Below are 24,567 nucleotides of genomic sequence, written 5' to 3'. Positions count from 1 at the left end.
CCTACCGGTGCAAATAATTAGAGGGTTTACATATTAAAAAGCTCATACGGGTAGAAACATTTTACAACAAAATACTTTCAATTTGGAACTAATAGAAAATATGTTTTAATTTAATTTTGTACTTTTCCCACTCTTTTTAATTAATTTAACACTAGATATACAGAAGAATTATAATTTGATTGTGAATATAGGGTTCCCACGGGGGATTAGAGAATAATTAACATATTTAGTTTATATCTATTAATTATATAGTACAAAGCTCATACATAATTAACATTTTGCATGAAAATACTTTAAATTGAAACTAATAGAGAATGTTTTAATAAAATTTTAGTACTTTTCCATACTTTTCAATAATTTTAAGAGTAGATATACAAAACCATTTTAATTTGATTGTGAAAATATAGATTCCACATGGAAGAACATTTATAATAAAATATTTTCAAATTGAAAATAAAAAACAATATAATTTTTTAATTTTTTCATAATTTTAAATGTGTGTATATATATAAAAATATGAAATGTTGACAACAATTGGAATAAATGAACATATTACATATATAACTTATATTTTTTTATGTTTAAGTTTTTCGATGAGAAAGTAAGATAAATTATTGAGTCGCTAAATTCCAGTTTTCTAAGCATCCAATCAGCATAACAATCTCACAACATAGATTAATTCTTTATACATGAGGGAGAGGGAGAGGGAGAGGGAGAGGGAGAGAGAGAGAGAGAGAGAGAGAGAGAGAGAGAGAGAGAGAGAGAAATTCCCAAATTACATGAAGGCTTCTCCGTCTTTTTCCGCATATCCTCATTTACAGGGGCGTATCTACGGAGGGGCAGGCAGGGGCCATCAACCCCCAAGATTTTCGAAAATTTCACCGACTAAAGGTCTTTTAATATAGATTTTTTTGCAGTCCGAGTCTCGCCCCCCTCCCCCTCCCAAAAAAATGTTATTGTTGTAGAATTTTAGTTGGATCCCTCAATTATCACAAAGTTTCATTATTTAAAACAAAATCAATTCAGAATCTGAAGTAACTAATGATTTTTTTTGTTACAAAAGTAAGTAATGATTGATTAAATTTACCTTTGCTAAAAAAAAATCTGTTGACTAAATCTGAAAGAACTTTTAATGATTATTATTGCTGTCAAGAATTTATAAATAAATATCTCTTCGTTTGCTAATTCAGATGATGGAGTTATAATTAAATATTTTTAAAAGTAAAAATATTAAAAATATGATAAATATGTCGTGCTATTTTCCACGGTATCTATCAGACATTTTTGATAAAATTTTCTACATAAGCTTATGCTATATGCTATTTTCAGACTTTTTAAATGATTTTAATGGAATATATATAGAAGCATTATAATTTAATTGTGAAAATTGGGAAGTCAGAGGGAAGAACATTTTCAGTTATATTTATTTATGTTTAAGTTACATTTTAAAAACCTCATACGGGGAGGAACATTTTACATGAAAATGCTTTCAAGTTGAAACTAACCGAAAATGTTTTGTTATAATTTTAGTACTTTTCTCATACTTTTTAAATAATTTAAGAGGAGATATACATAAGCGTTATAATTTGATTGTGAGTATAGGGCTCCCACAGGGATATTAAGAGTGGATATACAAAATCATTTTAATTTGATTATGAAAATATAAATTCCACGGGAAAGAACATTTATATTAAAATATTTTCAAGTTGAAAATAAGAAAAAAAAATTATAATTTTATAAATATTTTCATAAGCTTAAAAGTGCATATATATATATACATATATGAAATTTTGGCGACAATTATAATAAATTAACATATATAGGTTTTTTTATGTTTAGGTTTTTTGATGAGAAAGTAAAATAAATTATTCAGTCGCTAAATTCAAGTTTTTTAAGCTTCCAATCAACATAACAATCTCACAACATAGATTAATTCAGCTTCCAAATCAACAAGTTGTTGGAATAAAAAATCCTTTATACAAAGAGTGAGAGAGAGAACAATTTGTCACACGGAGATAGAAAATATATAGTCAAAATTTGTTAGGGTATGAGAGAGAGAGAGAGAGAGAGAGAGAGAGAGAGAGAGAGAGAGAGAGAGAGAGAGAGAGAGAGAGAGAGAGAGAGAGAGAGAGAGAGAGAGAGAGAGAGAGAGAGAGAGAGAACAATTTGCCACACGGAGATAAAAAAAAATATATAGTCAAAATTTATTTGGGTATAAAAAAAGGTTGATACGAAGAGGAACATTTAGTATGAAAATACCTTCAAGTTGAAACTAATAGAAAATGTTTTAATATAATTTTTAAACTTTTTATAGACTTTTTAATCATATTTAGGATTAATGTATGTGTAGCAATAGGGGGAAATTCATCCTTTGAGTGTTAGCTCAAATTATAAGAGCTATTAGACATATTAAAGAGCCCAACAAAGCTTGACAAAAAAAAGAACCCAACAAATAGAACACGACCGTACGAGTCATATGTAGCAAAAAAATAAGATATACAAAAGCATTACAATTGGTTCTGCGAGATTAGAAAAACATGAGATTTTACTTTGAATTGTTTTGGAACTCAAGGAGAGAGTCTGAGTGCACCTTGAAGAAGGGGTAGAAAGAATTCATCAAAGCGAATAACCTTACAGAGAATCATTCTGTTTGGTTTTAAATTCATAAACATGATCCACACGTTATTTATGTTGGAGTCATTAACGAATTAACTTTGTGAAAAAATTATCCAACCAAAAGTCAATTATTTAAAATTTGCAATTGTGTTTTTTATTTTTCTAATTAGATATATTAGATTTTAAATCCAACAATTTTGTATGCTTTACTGGAATGTTGTGTTTTTCCACCTGAGATATCTGTTGCGATTTTTAGTTAAATGTTCTTGCTTTTTGATAAATATATTATAGTATTTTATATAAGAGAATTATTATTGCATTCTTTAAATTTTTTTACCCATCCGTATTTATTTATAGTTTAGGAAATCACAATGATATAGTGTAAAAAAATGTAATTTAATATGCAATCCATATTTTCTATCAATTTTATAAGTTGTAAATTGTGTAAACTTATTTGGAGATATGAAAACGAAAATAATACAATTTATTATATCATAAAAAATTAATCAAATAAAAAATAATACTTACATTTACTTTTCATTTAAATAAAATAAATAATTCTATATATCAAAAGTAAATTAATATATACTTTGAAATATGTCCCCCGTGCATCGGCACGGGTATACATACTAGTAATAGCTATAAAATACAACCCTCCACACTAAATAACACCACCCGCCCCACCAACACCAACACCAGCAAATTAAGAATCCTTGATGCAAAGAATAGGACTTGTGCACCATTCAAAGAAAGAAGAGTGAAAATCACTGACACGGGCATGTTCGTATATACTCACTCCTTTCCTAAATAACTAACATTATTTCTAGCAGAATTTTGTTCCTAATTATCTGCCACTTTACAAAATTCAAGAGAATATTAATTATATTTTACCAATTGTACCCTTCATTTATTGGTGGTAGGAAATTTGAAAAGTTAGAATTAATACGAGAGATAAAAGGTATAATAGGAAGTTAAATTGTAATTTTAATAAAACAAGAACATTAATTGATATTTCTTAATACTTGTGCAACAACCTTAAAATGATAGTTATAGAGGAAAAGAGGGAGTATTTTTGACACTTCTTTCTAGGATCTATATATGAAATCCCTTTCCCCTATAATTTTGTCTTCTATATATCTCATGTAGATTTGCTTGCTTTGTTCTCATTACTTACAATACTTAGCTAGTTAGCTTTATATTGTTATATGATGAAATCCATATTAAAATAAAATAATGCATGTCGTTATTGGTTTAGTACAAAGCGTGTGAAGAGAACAAATTTCCTCTAAATTTCTACAATGATTGACACTCTGACATGTTTGTAAATGTTGGTCAGTAAAGTAAATCAGCAAATTTATTACCATAAACCAGTGGATACAATGAATCACACAGTTACTTATGTCTATTTTCAATAATACAGACAAGACACAACAAATTTCCTGTAAGGCGTTGCGAACATATATAACATTCATTTTCTCTTTATATCACAAATTAAAAAGAGACTAACTATATCAGTTTAAACTTTAAAGTCAATCAATTCAGTGCTCTTTATATACATTGTTTTCGAGACTCACACACACCATTCATATTCCACACTTATCATTCCAAGCTTTCTTTCTCATGGCTCTGCTACCATCATCATCATCATCATCCTCCTTCACCTATGCATTCTGTTACGATGTATTCCTCAGCTTCAGGGGCTCTGATACTCGCTTTGGTTTTACTGGCAATCTCTACAAAACTCTCTCAGACAAGGGAATCCACACCTTCATTGATGATGAGGACCTTAAGAGAGGAGATGAAATCACACCCGCACTTATCAAGGCCATTCAAGAGTCAAGGATCGCCATCCCTATCTTCTCTGTGAACTATGCTTCTTCTTCATTTTGCCTGGATGAACTTGTCACCATCATGGAGTGTTTCAAGGAAAAAGGTCGGTTGGTTTTTCCGGTTTTCTATGATGTGGATCCTTCTCATGTCAGACATCAAAGTGGGACTTATGCTGAAGCACTGTACAAGCATGAGAAGAGGTTTAAGGATAGAAAGGAAAAGTTGAAGGACAACATGGAGAGGTTGCAAAAATGGAAGATGGCTCTTAACAAAGCCGCTAATTTGTCAGGCTCCCATTACAAACCCAGGCACCCCACTTCACCCTCTTTTTCCCTTCTTATATTGTGTTTCTTTACTATTTCACGAACATGATGAATTCATTAATTGTTATTACTTAACACAAAATGCACTTCTCTTATTGGGCAGAGATGGATCTTATGAACACGAGTTTATCGGAAACATTGTTAAAGAAGTTTCAAGAAAGATTAATCGTGTAGCTTTACCTGTTGCTGATTACCCAGTTGGGCTAGAGTCCCAAGTGCGACAAGTGGTATTGCTTTTGGATCTTGAGTCTGACGATAGAGTTCACATGGTAGGAATTCATGGAATAGGAGGGATTGGTAAAACAACACTTTCTCTAGCAGTTTACAATTCCATTGCTGACCATTTTGAAGGTTTATGTTTTTTAGAAAATGTTCGAGAAAATTCAAACAAACATGGGTTATTACATCTTCAAAAGACCCTCCTTTTGGCTGTACTTGGAGAGAAGGAAATTGAGATAACAAGTATTAAGCATGGAAGTTCAATAATACAACGGAGGTTCCAAAAAAAAAAGGTTCTTATCATTCTAGATGTTGACAAGAAAGAGCAGTTGGAGCATCTCGCCGGAAGCCCTACTTGGTTTGGTCTTGGTAGTAGAGTCATCATTACTACTCGGGATAAACACTTGCTAGCATGTCATGGAGTTAAAAGAACATATGAAGTGGAAGAGTTGAAGGAGGAAGATGCTTTTGACTTGCTCAGGTTTAAAGCTTTTAAAAAGGACAAAGTTAGCCCAAGTTATATGGACATATTAAACCGTGTAGTGGAATATGCTTCCGGTCTTCCATTGGCTTTGGAAGTAATTGGTTCTAACTTGTATGGAAAAAGCATAGAAGAATGGAAATCTGCATTACAACAATATGAAAGGATTCCAGATAAAAATATTCAAAAAATACTTGAAGTGAGCTTTGATGCTTTGAAGGAAGAAGAGCAGAGTGTTTTCTTAGACATTGCTTGTTGCTTCAATGGACAAGGATTTCAAGAGGTAAAAAATACACTCAATGCTCATTATGACCAAAGCATAATATATCAAATTGGAGTGTTGGTTGATAAATCTCTCGTAAAGATTACTAAAGGGGGTGAAGTGACACTACACGACTTGATTGAGGATATGGGTAAAGAAATTGTGCGGCGGGAATCACCAAAAGAGCCTGGAAACCGCAGTAGGCTATGGTCTCTTGAAGATATATTTGAAGTTTTGGAAGAAAATACGGTAAGACTAGTCTGAATGATTTTGTTGTTTCTCTTCGATCTTGATTTAGTCTTTTTTATTATTCAAAGCTACTAATGTTATATTACCATTTTCCCCGATTTTATAATAGGTAATTGTTAAACGCATCCCCTGACATCTAATCCCACCCCCACCTTTAAGTGTGTTAGTTCACGCACTTATAAGTGCGTGGAAAAAAAAGGGGTGGAATTAGATGTTAATGGAGTGCGTTTAACAATTACCTTTATAATATTTGCATGTCTCTAAGTACTTGTGTTAATGTCCTATTTGTTTAATTGATTTGTCTTTATTTCTTTTTGAAGGGAACAAACAAAATTGAAATGATAAATCTTGATTACCCGTCATTTGAAGAAGTGGATTGGGATGGAGATGCTTTCAAGATGATGAAAAAACTCAAAACACTTATTATTAGAAAAAGTCATTTTTCTATAGGTCCCAAGTATCTTCCAAATAGTTTAAGAGTACTAGAGTGGTGGAAATATCCTTTAGCATATTTACCAGGTGACTTTCATCCAAAGAAACTTTCCATTTGCAAATTACCTGAGAGTAGGTTTATGTCATTGGAGTTGTTAAGTTCATCAAAGGCAAGTATGATAATGAACCCTTGATCGTCTAGTGTATGATACATCACTAATATTCATTTGATTCTTGTTTTTCTTTCTTTCTTTTCATGTTAACAGAAGTTCGTGACTATGAAAGTTTTAAATCTCAAAAGGTGTGGATTATTAACACAGATACCTAACCTATCTGGTCTCCCAAATTTAGAAGAGCTTTCATTTGCACGTTGTTCAAAAGTAATTACAATTGACTATTCGGTTGGGTTGTTGGACAAACTTAAAATCTTGAATGCTGATGATTGCTCTCAGCTTAAGAGTTTTCCTCCCCTTAAGTTGCCCTCTCTTGGAGAACTCATGCTTAGAGGTTGTTCAAGTCTTGAGAGTTTTCCAGAAATATTAGAAGAGATGAAAAATATAAAAGACCTTGATTTGGTTGGCACTTACATAAGCAAGTTCCCACATTCATTTGGAAATCTTACTCAACTTCGAGAAATGACAGTTTCTCACTTGCTGCCATCAAGGAGCTTAGTCACGATGCCGCAACTAGCAAAGCTCAAAATCAGTCAGCAGCGGATATGGGAAGAGGAGGACGAGAGAGAGAGTGAAGAACAAGTGATGGATGGTGGAGCTATGGCATTAGTTCCCACGTTGAATGAAAAAGAGAGTTCCATTTTGCCTTCAAAAGTAGAAAGGCTTACTGTCGATTGGAGCCACCTGTCAGATGAATATTTAGTATTAATTCCCTCATTGTTGCCTCACTTAAAATATTTACGCCTAGAGGATTGTCCAATCACAGTTGTACCTGAATGCATCAAAGAATGTCGCTTTTTACGAGAGCTTTCCTTGGCTTATTGCAAGCAACTAAGAGAAATTTGTGAAGGAATTTTGCCAAGATTAACCAACTTAGATGTATTCGGATGTCCATCCTTGAGTTCCAGTTGTAGAAGCATGTTGCTGAGGCAGGTTAGTTACGTTTTTGATTTGATTTAATTTGTTATGTTTAGAATGTATTTATTGATTTCATCATTATTAATTAATGTTCTACGCTTAAACAGGAACTGCATGAAGATGTACAAATTAATCTTGAATTGCAAACCTTAGAAGGAGAAACGATTCCAGAGTGGTTTGAGCACCAGAACAGGGGTCGATCTCCGCCACTTTCTTTCTGGTTTCGTAACAACATCCCTCGCATCATACTATATACAGCTTTTCCACCTTCTCCTACTTTTAAACAGTCGGATTTTAGTGTATTCATCAATGGCTATTCAAGATACACCGGTTTCCTACCAGTGGCACCATATTCGGGTCTTACCATTCTTCGTAGGCTAAGCCAAACAAACTATTTATTGAAAGATAAATTTATAAAAAATGGGTGGAACCATGTGGAGTTTAGGACTGCCAGTGGCTTAGATTGTGGAATTGGAATCCATGTGTTGAAAGAGCAAAACATGCTGGATATCCGATTCACGAATCCTTTAGACTTGAACTTGGTACCACCTGAAGAGGATGATGTGATATATGATTTGATTGAAAGAGAATACGAGCATGAGCATGAGAATATTCGATTCACCAATCCTGATTGTGAGGAATATTTTGACTGTGAATCATCGTTTTCAAGCACTGCTTCTGATGTGGAGGAAAATGAAGATGTGTCTTCCAGTTAGGAGGTTCCATTCGACCCTGTATATCAATCATTTTTGTGCAACCCTATTTTGTAAATAACAATTCTTGGACACTACATTTAATTACTTTCCTCCACTTTCTAGTATCTGTTAAATCTGTATGTTGTAAATAGTCCCTAATATATGCTTAGGTTTGGCCTTTTTTTTTTCAAGCTGTGTTACCTGACATCCTGAATTATGCATTTATGCTCATATCAGCACATTAGTTGGAATCCAAATAGACCACGTTAACTGGAAAATTGGTTCATTTGATTCTTTTATGGATCTTATTCACATTTCTATACGACAAATTAGAGAATTACGAGGATGAATTTTTCTTGACGAATTACTTGTAGAAAATGAGTGGACTAACTTTTAGCATCCTAAGGGCAGATTAGCATAGATATTGGAATCCATGTATTGAAAGAGAAATGTAGCATGGAGGTATTCAATTCACGATCCTTGTAAAAAATAGAAATTCACACTTGAACTTGCCACGACACGACTTCTAGCTAGTTAAATCTGTCATGTGTTCATGATTTACAAGTATGCCACCCTTTTAAGAAAGCCATCCAAAATCAAGCTGATTTAAATACAAAGCTTAATCTTCATTATTGCTGGATCAAGTTAATGTCATTCACTCTATGTTTTGTTCTGTCAAAAAAAAAAAAACAAAGAACTCCAATCACAAAAGTCTCAGGTTTATGAACTGTTTCCGCTTGATTGAGGTTAGTATTTTCTAATTATATTTACCAGGATTACTTGTTGACTATTATCAATAAACTGAGGCTAATTGATGCTCTATTCCCTGTAGGAGAAGTTGAACAACAGATTGAGTTTCTGGAGAAGTTGGGTGCCAGACTACATCTGCAAGTACGATGTGTTTTATTCTTCCTCTCAGCCTTTTAAACATTGCTTGCCTTGTTCTTCTCTATACCCCAAAAGTATATTCCTAGCCTAATTCATTATTTCTAATGTTGGAAAACCACTCTTTTTCCTTAATAGATAAACTGAAGAATTCAAATTCCAAGTTGCATAATGGAAGGTGCTTTTTAGGTGTGGTCTGAACACTGAATTGAAAGCTGAAGGTATGTATTTTAGAATAATAACATAAACAGGATCACATTTGTTTGAGAACTCTAGCAGAAAGATAACTTCAGATTTCACAAATGTAACCCAATATTGATTTTCTCTCTAGATGTGGAAAGTTAATACCATGGGAGTTGTAGTAGCTGCATATGAGTTTCCAAAATTGGTCTCAAATTGTTATGATTTTAAAGGCTATATATGAACCTTAGTCCTGATAGAATGCAGGCAACACATTCTTCAAGGCATTGTTTAATATTGGTCCTTTATGTAAAAAGGCAATATAGTTCTACAAGTCATGATATAGTTTAATTGAAACATTACTTGCTGTTCTCTTTCTTGTTTCAACCCTGGAAATAGTTTGCTCTTCATGGCTGCATCTTTGTCAGTTGTTAGTTGTCACTGTGAATGACTGAACTTCTTTTAGGCATATTAATTGAAAGAGTCCCATGAGAAATCTTTGCTTGGACCCTATTTACATGACAGTACATTGAAATCCTAATTTCTTTCTGTAACCCTCTGTGTGTGCATATGATTTAAAATCTTTTATTCCCGGCTCAAATAAACTAGCATTTAAAAATCTTTTAAGCTCTCTGGCTTTAGTTCACATAATCATTTCTACGGTGGTATTAATGCTATCTTTAAGTCTGATTTTCATTCTTTCTTCTTCAGCAAGTAGACTAGCTACTTCATAAGGTCCTGGATGCTGAGAGAAGTGAAAATTGTAATTGATACACAAAAAGACATGGTAGCTGAGTTCATTGTCCTTACACCAAAAAATAGAGTACAAACTGTCATTTGTAATTCAGGTAGTAAGTTTTTCCTATCTCCCCCGTTAATAGGGGTAACCTTTACAAGTTTTTCCTATTCCCCTCATTGTTTCCTAACTTGGAAGAATTAGACCTAAGAGAGAATGAATTAATAATTGTTCCTGAATGCATCAAATAATGCCACAGTTTATCAAAGCTTCTATTGTGTGATTGCGAGTGACTATGGAAATTAAAGGGACTCCGCCAAGCTTAAAATACTTATCTGCAGACAAATGGTTGATTTCCGTCATGCATTATTAGCCAAGCAAGCATGGAGGCTATTATTGGCTGGGAGTTCACTGCTGTATAGAGTATTGAAAGCAAGGTATTTCCCCCGAACTTCTATACTGAATGCTCAACTTGGTTTCCAACCAAGTTATTCTTGGAGGAGTATTTGGGAGACACTTGGGACTGTTCGGGAAGGATTAAAATGGAGGGTCGGAGATGGTAAAGATCTTAGGAGATGGCATGATGCATGGCTCCCTGGTTGTGGAGATGGTGTAATTCGTTCTCCTCAGACCATTCTACCACAAGATGCTCGAGTTTCTTCACTTATTTTGCAGGAAAGCAGGAGATGGAATGGGCCACTAATAGATCAGATCTTCAATCATGCAGAAGCTCAAAAAATAAAACTTATACCTTTGAGTTGGGCAGAAGGAAGTGATAGTGCTTTCTGGAGATGGAGCAGGTTTGGAGATTTCACAGTAAGATCAACATATATCCAGATACAAAACAAAAAGATGAGCAATGAAGCAAGCTCTTCAGTTGTGGCACAATTCCCTTGGAAAGTAATCTGGTCAGCAAAGATTCCCAGCAAATTTAAACAATTTGCTTATAAGGCTGCAACGAACACCTTGGCATGTAGAGCTAATTTGGCAAAGAGAGGAATGCAAGTCCAACAAGAGTGCTTAATATGCCAGCAACAAGTAGAGGAAAATTTAAATCATCTTTTTCTGCACTGTAATTGGGCACGAGCTGCATGGTTCGCTCATCCTCTAGGCCTGCATTCTGATTATGTCTCACTTGGTTTTAGTGAATGGCTTGAGCAAGGATTTCGCCAGCAAGATGAAGATTGGGTTGTGGCTGTTATACAACTGCTTCATGTTATTTGGAGGGCAAGGAATAATGCTTATTTCAATCAGGTAGTGGCTGATCCAGGAATGATGATACAACTGTCTATAAATAACCATTTGGAGTGGATAGAGGCTCAAGAACGATGTGAATCAAGTGTTGATGAGCAAGCAAGCTAAGGAATATCATATGGGAAGCACCGCCACAAGGAGTCATTAAATTAAATGTAGATGCTGGTTGGTCAGGCCATAACTCCACTGGATTTGGACTGGTTGCTAGATCAGATAGAGGTGAACTTATGATGGCAGCAACGAAGGTGGAGCAACATCGCTGGGATCCCTTATTAGCTGAAGCCTATGCTGTTCGTTGGTGTCTACAAATGGCATCAGAAATGGATTTGGAAAATGTGATTGTGGAGTCTGATTCATTAGCTGTAATACATGCCTTACTAGTTCATGTCCGCCAGAGATAGAAGCAGTGATACAAGAAGACAGGCTAACAATGTGGCCCATGAACTGGCAGCTCAAGCTAGTAATTTCCTTTTTCATGTTTGGTGGCATGAGCCTCCACCTGTTGTTGCTCATGCCTTGTTTGTAGATTCCACTTACATTGATTAATGAAATTGGCAAAGGCCGAATCTTTACTAAAAAAATTGATCACAGATGGAGTCAAATACTCATTAACAGGTCAAAAGTTTTCTAGAAGAAAACAAACATAGATTGACTACTTGACCACACTTCTATGTAAGGGATTAAGGATAAAATTACCTTACAGACCTCAAACTCACACTCATATAAGAATAGTAAAAGAAGAAGAAATAAGTAATATCATATGTCATATGTCATGAAATTAAAAAAGGTAAACCAAAAGAGTTATATGAAAGTTTATGAAAATGTCATGGTAGGAAAAGTTAGAAAATAAACTAAAATTGATTTTGAAAACTAAAATTTCAACAAATTAGTACGTCAGAAATACAATTTTTATGGAAGGAAAAGTTAGTAAAATAAATTAAAACTAGACAACAACCCGCGCGTTGCGCGGGCGAATACGACTGACTAAATGTGTAGTGTATCTGCGTATAAATATTTCTTATATTATTGGTGGTTGTTAAGACATACAAAGTGATTGACTATATTTCGTGCATTACTGGAGTTTATGTATTATTGGATTTTTTTTTCTTTTCAATTCACTAATGAGTGGTTATTGTCAAATTTAATGTAACCATTATTTTGAACTAAGAGCATGATGTAATTAAAATAAGCTTTTGATTTTGAAATAAAATAGTCAAATACATGACGTAAATTGTAGAAAATGAAATATAAGCTACACATGGAATTACTCTCTATTTTTTTTGTCTTGTTAATCTTTTTGGCTTCCTTGTGGTGTTTGTATTGCTAACTTTGGTTCTCTTAGATGTGTTTGTCCTCAAGGTTTGAATCAAAATTTGTTCTTCGTCTGCTGAAGTAATGTCATTTGTGCCGTTGATTTCTTATTGATTAAATGATGCACGATGTCTCGACTTTTTCAATGCTAGCTTTTTTTTCTTTTTAAACACCAAAGGTTCTTCTTCATCCGATGATATTTGTTGTGAGCAAATATTGAATAGCCAAGCCTGAGCTAGAACTTGTGGTTTTGAGCATGTAACACGTCACTCTAACAAAGAACTTTCAATAAACATAAAGAGTAAAAAAAAGTTGGAGGTTAGATGTATCCAAGGTTGACAAAATCGCGAGTCGTACGATTCTACGATGTTACAAGGCTCCTACGTGTTGAATCGGTAGCAGAATCGCTATCGAGTAGAATCAGGTGGAATCGTCGTTGTTACAGGTAGAATCGTAGAATCACGGGCCGTCACCGATTCTACTTTCTGGATTATGGAGAAAGATTTTGATGAAAACAATGAAGACTTGGATGTGGACAACTCGGATTTTGAAACTCTGAATGAAAATGAGAATGAGAGTTTGGATCTAGTGATTCTAGAGCAATAGAACCATGGTGAATGTGAAGATGAAGAAGAAAATGAAGATGAAGAAAATGAAGATGAAGTTGAATGGAATGATGATTATATGGATGTTAATTTGAATGAATTGCTTGGCCTACATTAGTGCTTTTAAAGAGATTTTTATTTTATGTTAAGGTAGTTTGTATGCATATATATGAATTTAGATGCATATAATATATTTATATATTTGTGGAATCGTAGCGTCCCTGCTACGTTTATACGAGTTTACGATTCTGCACCCCCTTTCTCGTCCTACGTAGAATCGCGATTCTGTCAACCTTGGATGTATCTCCACACCAAAATTAATGTATGAGTAAGAGTGTGACATGTGCATTAGTTTACTCTTAAATCATAAGGAAGGTTTCAGAAGGATTAATTCAAAGTTACTTTGCTTTTTTTAAACCCTTTCAATGACTTTTTCCTCAATTGTATACTGTGCAATTACCATGATATGAGATATTGACACAAAATGAAAGCAGGAAATAGGAGGCACCAGCACTTTAAAATAGTTGTCAAACACAACGATTTTTGGATTCCTTCAATACTTAAATCTTTGAATTATATTATTTATGTACAGTGCTTGTATCCATACTTCTAGATAGAATTATAATATTAGAAACATACCTAATAATGAGCAAAATAAGTATAAAATCACACACCTCTGAGCAGAATATGTAAAATTCAACTTCTTTCTTCTGGCGAATCCTATGAGCCTGATCTTGAGCTTATAGGTCAACCTGCTGGTTCTCGTTTTAACACCACCAATTATGAACGAACAATTAGTTGTGTACATAAGGCAATAATCTAAATCGGAAGGGTGCTGACATAAGTGAAATACTCACCAGTCACTGTGATAAAGAATGTCAATGTCAGCAGTAGCAAGATTAATGGCAACAAAAACAGCAGTGGAAGCATGACGATGTTCTCCATCAATATTGTCTTCTATGCGGGAATGTTGGTATCCATGAAACATTAAATAATCTTCAAGTATATATAACAGCCTAGTCATATGAAGAAGAGATATACAATAAGCTAGAATTGAAACAAATACAGCAGGAAAAATAAGTTATTGACAGCCATTTGAAAGGATTCTAATTCTTATATAGAACCGACCTGGCCATAGTGCAGGTCGACATATATATTTTGACACTTCTAATGTAGCCACGTGAGGTTGGCTACATGGTTCATAGGGTGCAATAATTCCCTATCATGTACCTCTAAATATCTTAGTTGTTTGACTTATAATTTCTTTTTTATCCCCCTCAACTATTTGTCTATCGTCTATCATATATCTCCTTCATCTGGTCAGCTCTTCTTAATGGTGCTTCTACAAATTTTTGTCATTGTTAGATTAAGAGATGATTTTCAGATGAAATGTAGAAGGTGGGATTTATCATAGGGAGGCAGAGAAATCAGCAAAAAGGAAACTTTTGAATCATCACTGCAATAACAAACTTACTACTAAATTCCTATATTCCTTGATATGTCACAACTCAGATAAATCCTTAAGTTGGTTTTTGTTTCTGGATTGTTCTCATGGGTTTCTCAAAAAATCCTGGATATGTGGTATGTAACACCCCGATTTCCGGGGGTCACTTTAGTAACCTATTAAAGTAAATATGCAATATTTTTCCAAAAGAATGTATAAACACGAGTATATTTTTTTCTTTTCAAATGTATTTCCAAAACATGTCATGCATACTCCCAACTACAAAGGGATTTACATCAAGCCTTGAACAAGGCGAGTACCCGAAACCCCAAATATAAATTCCTAAAATCTTTATGCAATCTTAAACCAATAAGGGTAAGCTCTCTAATCCAAGACTCTAACTCTACACCCGACTCTATTCTTCAAGTCTTCCACAGTTCTTCAAGTTCTCCTCTCCGACTCGTACGAAGGTCAAGCTCCATCGAAGATTCTCCCTCGCCTAATAGCGTTAAGCGCCCAAACAACAAGTAGCAAATAGAAAGGGTTAACTTCATGCAATTACCACATAATAAAGAGAAAAGCATATTATTCAAATCTAATACATGCCATGGTAAGTAAGCTACCAATTTAATTCAGGATAGATGACAACTCATCCTATCGATCATGAAATCGAATCATATATTTAATAGAATTAAACATATCAGCATATCAGCAAAATCAACGATATGGTTTTAAAACAGATACCAACAAAACTTAACAACATAAACTAACTCATGAATCAATAACTTAACAGTATAGGTTAATTCAGATAACAATAACTTCAACAATATAGCATCAAATCAGATATCAACAATCCTTAACAATATAACGACAAATCATATATCAATAATCCTCAACAATATAACGACAAATCAGATATCAATAATCATCAACAATATAACATCAAATCAGGTATCGACAAAATCAATGATTCTCAATTTACAAAATCAATCTTGACCCAAAGATTCTAATTCAACTTAGCAAATCTCAGTTGTTAATCTTAGCATGTTTCTCTGAAATCCAAAATCTTTGTTTGATCAACACTTATTCCTCTAGAGTCTAACTAGGCGGTAATCCATTAAGTCTAGCCTCTTAGTGCAATTAGCACGAAGTCACATAACCTATGGTTTCATAACTTTCGAAAGAATACTTAAGACTCTTCAACATTGGATCTCTGGACTTAGTCTATCTCTACTTAGAGTAATCACGTGAACCAACTACTTAATGACTATCTGACAATCAAAAACTTCCATACTGATGCACTATCATTAAAGACGACCAAAGACAAAGCTTGTAACGTTAAACGAGACTCCGAGATTCTCCTTAAGTCATAACACAAGGATTCAACCCTAAGGCTTGGGCTCAGACGAAAGAGATTCCAATATTCCTTCTCCCCTTAATCAACCTTAAGGACATAAGTTCTAGTCATCAATTAATCGTTTAACTACATTAAAGTCATCAACTTCCAAAGATTGAAATCTTAACCCTCTACCATCAAGTGCTTATGATAGAATCCTTAATCTCCCCAAAACTCACGATTCAGCCCTAAGCTACATTTCCAACATCAGACTTCTGACATAACTTAACTTACTCAAATCAAACCATCCTCAAGGTTTTGTTCACACTTAGGCTCTTGGTGACCTATCCACTTATAACAACTTCAAGCCTTCAACTCAACACTAGAACTTCCTTCCTTAGTCTTGTTACTCCTACGTCAATCAAATTCTTAGGTTCCTCCCCAAAATCGGAATATCTCTAAGTCTCAGACACTTAAGACAAGAATTCCTAGACTTAAAGTCTAAACGTTTACCAAGTTTGGACTTCTATTGTCCTTTAACTCTCCTACACTCCTCAAGTGGAAATCTATTTCTTAAAACTACAACTTGTTCACAAGGAAAATCAAACACTTAATATAGACTTATCTTCCAAACTCGACTAGTCAACGATCAACTCTAATCAATCCTCTTATCATAGTCCATGCCAGCTGTGATTCAAAATATCAACCCCTCAATATTAAGTTGATCAGGCTCAATATCTTGCGGAAGAAAATTCAGAAAAAACTCACTAGTAAGGCCAATGAGTCTATCTCATCAAGTGGTCACTTCTAAATTAAGATCATCTCTTAATCTACTCAATCTCTAACAACTTCATCTAGAAGAAATACAACCTTAGTTCCTGGAACTCAAACAACACTCCCTTAGGATTCATTCTAAGCTTCTATCTCTCCTTACTAACCTATCCGTACAAAACAACTTCTAGGTTTAGCACTTCTCTAAACCCTATACAACTGTCCTATTCAGAACAAAAACAACGGTCAAAGGAATGTGCCTAATGCATACTCCTTTCCCCGTTCAACAACATGTAGTTTCTACCTGGAATACCGTATAACAAAGTAGACAAACAACAAGAACAATTAATATTTTGGTGGGGGTACTAACCATCTAGTCAGAAGTTAAGGGGTTAGTGCTCAAGACAACAACAAGCAAGAAACATCTAGTAGACAAAATAAACAATTAATCATATAATCTATATGGTAACACTCTGTCAATCGATCAACACCCAGCCGATCAATTACAGAGTTCAAACAACCTAGCACAGAAGACCTATTCCCCAACAAGCTCTGGTTTCTCAACCAAAGCTCTGATACCACAATATAACACCCCGATTTCCGGGGGTCACTTTAGTAACCTATTAAAGTAAATATGCAATATTTTTCCAAAAGAATGTATAAACACGAGTATATTTTTTTCTTTACAAATGTATTTCCAAAACATGTCATGCATACTCCCAACTACAAAGGGATTTACATCATGCCTTGAACAAGGCGAGTACCCGAAACCCCAAATATAAATTCCTAAAATCTTTATGCAAGCTTAAACCAATAAGGGTAAGCTCTCTAACCCAAGACTTTAACTCTACACCCGACTCTATTCTTCAAGTCTTCCACAGTTCTTCAAGTTCTCCTCTCCGACTCATACGAAGGTCAAGCTCCATCGAAGATTCTCCCTCGCCTAATAGCGTTAAGCACCCAAACAACAAGTAGCAAATAGAAAGGGTTAACTTCATGCAATTACCATATAATAAAGAGAAAAGCATATATTATTCAAATCTAATACATGCCATGGTAAGTAAGCTACCAATTTAATTCAGGATAGATGACAACTCATCCTATCGATCATGAAATCGAATCATATATTTAACAGAATTAAACATATCAGCATATCAGCAAAATCAACGATATGGTTTTAAAACAGATACCAGCAAAACTTAACAACATAAACTAACTCATGAATCAATAACTTAACAGCATAGGTTAATTCAGATAACAATAACTTCAACAATATAGCATCAAATCAGATATCAACAATCCTTAACAATATAACGACAAATCATATATCAATAATCCTCAACAATATAACGACAAATCAGATATCAATAATCCTCAACAATATAACATCAAATCAGGTATCGACAATCCTCAACAATATCAATCAAACAATAACGTCTCACAAGACGGGACAGTCCTGTGAAAATATCCACTCCACTGCCACTAAGTAACGCCTCGAAGGACGGGATAGTCATGTGAAAATATTCACTCCACTACCACTTGATAACGCCTCGAAGGACGGGACAGTCATGTGAAAACATCCACTCCACTGCCACTTAATAACGCCACGAAGGCCACACAGTCGGTCAAATCAAAAGCGTCTCGCAAGACGGGACAATCACGTGGAACGAAAACCACTGATCTGCTACTTACTAACGCCACGAAGGCCACACAGTCGGTCCAACAACGCATATGCACAAATATCAACAATTTCAAATCCAATAATCAAGACGGAGTAACCCTATGTTACTCTTAATATCAACAAGCATACATCGATTCAGTTCCATATCCGCACAAACACATCACGCTCTATTGAGCGATGAATCAATAATTCAGTGCTGGAAAACATAACCCTATCATGTCAACTAGAAAGCAGTAATGACATAAACCAGTAAACAGCCGAAGCCTCTCAGAAAATGGAGACACACGCCTCAATAAGTTCACTCGGCCGAAGCCTCCAGAAAACAATTTCCCAGTTCAACACAACAGTCAAAATCAAATGTCAATCAATTTAAACACCTTCATCTCAAACGCATGCAGTGCAATAAAAGCATGCAAGACTCAAAGACGCCATAAAACTGAGTTACCCTTACCTTAGCCATTTTCTCCATCCAAGCTCAACATCCCAGTCCAATCCAAAATAAAGCTCCCGAACTTAGCAAGTTCTCCGGGCGTCATCCTCAGTTGTGAAACCTCACCAATTGCTCCAAAATCTCTTTCCTCAGCTCAACTCGTTTCAAACCTTAAGCAAAGTATCATTTCTTAGTCGCTAAGAAACAATACAACTAATAAAACTATCAAAACCCGAAAAGAAGCTTTCGAAGCTCTAGAGTTCGACATTTAGGCATGAACGGACAACGGAGACTTCGTTCGCTAAAACGCGCATAACTCGAGCTACAGAACTCGGAATGACACGAAACCACAGCCAAAATTTCGACAACGGAAAGGGCTACGCTATGGTTCAGGCCATACTAACCCAAAAATTATTTTTAGACACGGTACAGCTCCAAAAAGTTTCGGTCACTTTAGAAAATAGGGTTTCCGAACTTTTTCTTCGATCTAATATAATTCCTAGGTATTCGTAGGTGATATCTAGGCCAGGGAAACTCTCAGAAATATTTAACGACTGAAAATACGACTTAGGGGTATTTTGGTCCAGAATTAATGACCAAAAACTCAAAGTTGAAATTCTGAAAAACAAAATTGATGGAGTTGTTCACAACGACGTTTATAGCACTTAATCTCAAGGGTACTAAGCTTGGTTGCGACTTTTTGATAATAAAGTAAGCACATGTGAAGAAAATGGGTTTTTAGTCAGCTTTTTCAGATCTACGGCGACTCGGTGAAAATCCGAACGATCCGACAGTGATTATAGCATGTTGGGTTGCAGTAGAAGATAGTTGGAAAGAAAAATCGAGGTAATCAGACATTTTTACAAAAAGCTCAAAACTTTGAGCACAGAAATAGATAGAATAAGCCGACAGAAAGCAGAAATAGAAGTAAGATTAAGCTTCCTTACCTCTGTGCCTATGCGTAGCTTCCGAAATCAGGACGATCGGGCAAGAATTGAAAAAGCTCTGCTCCACTCTCTCTCTCTCTCTCTAAGCTTCGGCCACTTTGGTAGAAAATGAGATATTTTCTCAATTTTTTCCCTTTTTATAGGAGAGGGGAAAATCCGAAAAATCGATATTTCGCGGTTCCGGTCGTTTTGGTACTTTCATCTGCTAGTAAAAATTGAGTATTCGGCGACAGAATGTCGAAACTCAAATCAAGGTTCTTTAAATTGAGGAAAACGTCTCAAAGACGGTGTGAGTCGATTTATGCCGAAAAACTACTTTTTGCAGTCGACGTCGGATGAAGAAACTTCCTTCAGGAAAAAGATCACAAACGTCGAAAGAAATGAGGCATGGCGGTTGGAAACTTCGTTAGAAGCTCCGAATAGAAAAATTCTTCATTCAGGGTCTTAATTACAGTCTCCGAGAAGTTAAAGTCTAGCTTCGACAGACTTTCGGGAAGCAAAACCTAACAAGCGTACAGTCCAGGGTTTCGTATCGAAACACTGGTCATGGGAAAAATACCTAGAGGTTCTTATTCTCCCTTCAATTCTAAAATTCTTTTAAACAGTGCTCTAGGAGCGGATATAGCCTTTTTCGGACACTCTCGACCGTAGTCGGGTGCGAATATGGCTCGTGCTATTACTTAAGATGACTACAGTGTCAACCTTAAACATAATTTGAACTTAATTATTATATAAATAGTTTTCGTGACTCGTAATAGGATTCGAGTCGTGAAAATAACATAAAACAATAAAATATAATTACTTAATAAATCAACACGACGAAAGTAAATAAATAATATAATTATTTAATTCGGGGTCTTACATGGTAGTACCTGGACTTGTCCAGTCTCGGAAGTGTGTAGGTCTGCAGGGCATTTGGTCCCTTACTTCCAATTTGGCCAACAGCTCTATCGAATACATGATGCTCAATTCCATACATGCCCAAACCACCTAATTACCCGTGCATGGCACGTGAATGACAATGTCAGCAGCAGCAAGATTAATGGCAACAAAAACAGCCATGGAAGCTTTACGATGTTCTCCATCAGTATTGTCATCAATGCAGGAATATTGGTATCCTTGAAACATTAAATAATCTTCAATTAAATCTAACAACCTAGTCATCTGTAGAAGAGATATAAAATAAGCTAGAATTGAAACAAATACACCAGGTAAAATAAGTTATTGATATCCATCTGAAAAGATTCTAATTCTTATATAGAACCGACCTGTGTAAATTTAAGTGCCCTGGAATCCCGTTCTTTTAGTTTGGAAAGTAATTTATCCAGTAGAACCATTTTACCTGCAAATAGGATATTTTTAGAAATAGATGCAAATTTAAGATGTTATTAATCAGTTTAAAATGACTTCTGATGTATGAATAGATATAAATTAAATTTAGCAGCATTTGTAATGAGATGATCTCATGGTGTAGGGAGGACCAGGTTCAGCACCTTGGAAGAGATATGATTGATTACAATTTACAACTTGGCATCTGCGCAGCTAAAAGCAAAGGGGGAATGCATTGTTCTGCCTATTATAAATAGTAATATATGATTAAAATCCTGAACCTATGATTATGATGGACATCATATGAAATATTTAATAATAGCATCCAATATCAGTTCAACTTCTAATGAGAAACATTTTGACCACAATCGGAACAGGGAGCCCTTGATTAGTTGCTATTTTCCATTTGTGAAAAAAACATAGAGAAAGAAATTAATCTTTAGTTCATGCTGGGGTGGTATTAATTGCTCTCAAATGATGTAGAGTGCAAGTAGAGGACCAAATATTTATTAAAAAACAAAAGCTTGAGCCGTGCTAATAGGGAAATGGTGTCATAGGTAAATATCATGCAAAAGACAAATGAAACAGAGCAAGATTTGCAATCTAAATTTCTCAAATGGCAAAGGACACAAATAACATACCAGGTGAGATATAACATAGAAGAAGCAAAGTTTGACCAAAATGTTCAAAGAACTTATAAGGTCCAAAGCATAGTGATTCATATAAAGGCAGAAACATTAATTTCCCAAACCTTTCTCCCATCTTGTAAAAATGTTGTTTCTGCAACCTGCAGCAAATATAGTTTTTCAATAATATAGAAAATTTGTATCAATCCTCCTCACTTAAGTTATATCAATCCTCCTCACTGCCTCTTTTAGTCATAGATCAATATTTACTTTTATGTAGATGTAGGTAATGATCGACATAATCCCAATTTACTAAAGGACTTGGATGACTAAAGGGAAAACTGCAATTTTTACAAGTAAAATATGTTCCCTCAATCCAGCAGTTGTATTGTATCCTAGTAAGATGAAACAAAACAAAAATAAGAATTGAAAATGAAGGGGAAAGATTACCTTTGTCGTTTCCATGATATCCATTGAAGTTGGACTCTGATATTGCTCCTGGAGCAATTGGCCATCGAAAATTGAAGGGGACAGGGTGCTAGGCTCAGCGGAGATGAAACTGCACAGCGAAATATACATAGTTGATAGTTCCCGAACACTAACTCACGGGAGGGGAAGCGAAAGAAGAAGGATTGTGTCGGAATTAACTTGTCACCGTTGACATAGTCGCGGGAGAAGGGAGAAGAGTCTGCGTCGCTTCCTCGTCCGTTGTCAGGAAAAGGGGGCAGCCATGGTTGGTTCATGAAGCCTGTATCACGGGAGGAAGAAGTGGTTGTGTCGCCATCGTCGTAGTTGCAGGCTGACGAACCGTGAGGTTCTCGACCAAGAGGATTGGGGAAGATGAAAATAAGGTTTTTACGGGGTTGATCTGTAGTTCTATTTTGTGTCTGTCGATCTTCTATTCTGTGTGTGTGGATCTCTAGCTCTGTTCCATCCTTCAGAAATTACATTATGACACGTCATTAAAATTGCTGATGTGGGCTCTTTTGTTAGAGGAATAAACGTTGACGTGGCAGCGCCACATTGCGCGCTTCAGCATTACTATATTATAATGGAATGGAATTGGATCCTCTCCCGCAGCTGCTCTCTGCAGCTCAGCTCCCTCCAGCAATTTTTTGGCTGTTTGATCAAATGAATCCAACGGATTACTACTATTAATATCAACCGTAGAACGAATCTCATAGTGAATCCCACCACCCAAAGAAAATTAGATTTACCAAATAAAAAAACCACATGATATTTTGTAGCACTGTTCATCTTCTCCTCCTCCAACGTTTTTCACCACCGTTCAACTCTGCTTCTTTATGCAGTAAAGGAAAATCAAAATTTGTTACATAATCTTCAAAATTTCTTGTATTTGTTTGTGAAATTTAAAAAAAAATCTCTACTGGAATTTTAAAAAAAATCTCTACTGAAAATAAAAATTGATCACATATACTGGAAAATGGGGAAAGCAAAGTGTGAAAAAAGAGGAACATTAATCACTGCAAACGTGTTTGGCCTTCTTGCATCTCAATTGGAGGGGCTGGGTTCCGGTGGGGAACGACGGCGTTGTCTTCTGATTTGTGGAGTGTAGAGTCTCTGCAACGGTAAAGATAGACATAGACAGAGGAGACGCAGTACGAGGGAGAGATTGCGAGTGCGGCACTGCAGATTCCTCTGATAGGCGGTCTTACAGTGGTGACGCGGTGAAGAGGGTGCGCAGTCGCCAAAGACAGAGGGTTGGAACATGATTTTTTGTTTGCCTTAACTTAATCAATAATAACTTATTATTTTATTACATGAAATTTTCTAGACCATTGAATTTATCCAACAGTTTAAAACCCTGCAGGAGAGGATGGAGAGAACTCTCTGTTGGAGAGGATCCTATTATAATAGATAGATAGATAGATAGATAGATAGATAGATAGATAGATTGATTTTTCTTTTAATTATGAGTTTTTTTTAAAAAAAAAATCCACTTGGCCTCATTAATCCCACGTGGCCATGCCACATAGGACACAGAGCTCCGGTGTTGACCAAAATCTGTGGAGGGACCAAAACCAATCGTTTCAGCAAAGGTTAGGGACGATTGTCCATATTTACTTCGACGAGGAACCAATGCCAAAAGTGAGGTAAAGGATAGGGATCAAAAACTTATTTAAGCCTATTTACGCTTACAAAGTATGTTTTCGGAAATATTTTTGTATGATTTTAATGTTCTAAAATTAATATAATATATATGAATATTCAGAGAATTTTATATTAAAAATAATTTGGTATGAGGAGAAAGATTCAAGAAATGATAGTTAAAGCGACGCCTATGGACTAGTGAAAAAGTAGTCCAATTTTACACTCACTATTTTAACTGGTTATAACAGGTGACCACCTTTATGAATTTTTTATTATTTCAAAACTTATTATTTTAAACAGAAATGTCATTAGAACATAATCTCTCCCTTACCCTGTTACCCACATTGCCTTTTCTCCTCATACTGCTATCATCTTTTCGGATGACTCATTTCATTGTTGTTGTCAGGGTGATTAAATCATGGTAAAGATGGCTTCAGCTTATTTCACTGCAGGCTCTTTGGTTTGATTCTCCCTGGATCGGTCCATATCGGTGGCATCGACAATTTAGGAGGTGATGGTGACGGCTGGTGAAGAAGAGAGCAATCGTCGGAACCAACAAAGGGTGTGCATATGCTAGCCACCACGCATCTGGCTCTTTCGGCTGCAACCTCTACAAAGGCTTCGCTTCCACTCAGCAGCACTGTCGCCGAAGCTCACGCGCGCAGATCGTCATGACTAACTCTCCTTCTCAATGTACGAAACAAGATCTGATTTTTCTTCCT

General features: G+C 35.3%; 1 protein-coding gene and 1 pseudogene across 27 annotated transcripts; one reads left to right on the top strand and one right to left on the bottom strand.

The window, feature by feature from the left end:
* Nucleotides 1-4,050: 4,050 nt before the first annotated feature.
* Nucleotides 4,051-9,133, top strand: LOC130738062 (disease resistance protein RPV1-like; annotated as a pseudogene).
* Nucleotides 9,134-10,034: 901 nt separating this feature from the next.
* On the bottom strand, nucleotides 10,035-23,483 carry LOC130738060 (uncharacterized). Of its 27 annotated transcripts, none has more exons than XR_009019153.1 (8): nucleotides 22,951-23,483; nucleotides 22,184-22,852; nucleotides 21,859-21,894; nucleotides 21,047-21,120; nucleotides 20,641-20,896; nucleotides 14,027-14,185; nucleotides 13,844-13,921; nucleotides 10,035-11,825 (listed from the first exon to the last, which is right to left on the bottom strand). XR_009019153.1 is itself a non-coding variant. In XM_057589961.1 (7 exons), exons 3-7 carry the CDS (start codon nucleotides 21,113-21,115, stop codon nucleotides 11,711-11,713), a joined length of 552 nt encoding a protein of 183 aa, XP_057445944.1. In that variant the 5' UTR covers nucleotides 21,116-21,120; nucleotides 22,184-22,852; nucleotides 22,951-23,483; the 3' UTR covers nucleotides 10,035-11,710. The 27 variants fall into 27 exon arrangements, 1 of the variants encoding a protein (XP_057445944.1); XR_009019152.1 differs by lacking the exon at nucleotides 10,035-11,825 and adding an exon at nucleotides 11,851-12,794; XR_009019161.1 differs by lacking the exon at nucleotides 10,035-11,825 and adding an exon at nucleotides 21,272-21,351 and having other exon boundaries at nucleotides 13,684-13,921; nucleotides 20,641-20,942.
* Between the last annotated feature and the right edge of the window lie 1,084 nt (nucleotides 23,484-24,567).

The sequence above is a fragment of the Lotus japonicus genome, chromosome 2 (assembly GCF_012489685.1).
Source record: "Lotus japonicus ecotype B-129 chromosome 2, LjGifu_v1.2".
NCBI lineage: Eukaryota > Viridiplantae > Streptophyta > Magnoliopsida > Fabales > Fabaceae > Lotus > Lotus japonicus.
Note: the sequence above shows the minus strand (reverse complement) of the source record. Positions and strands in the feature narration are given on the sequence as shown.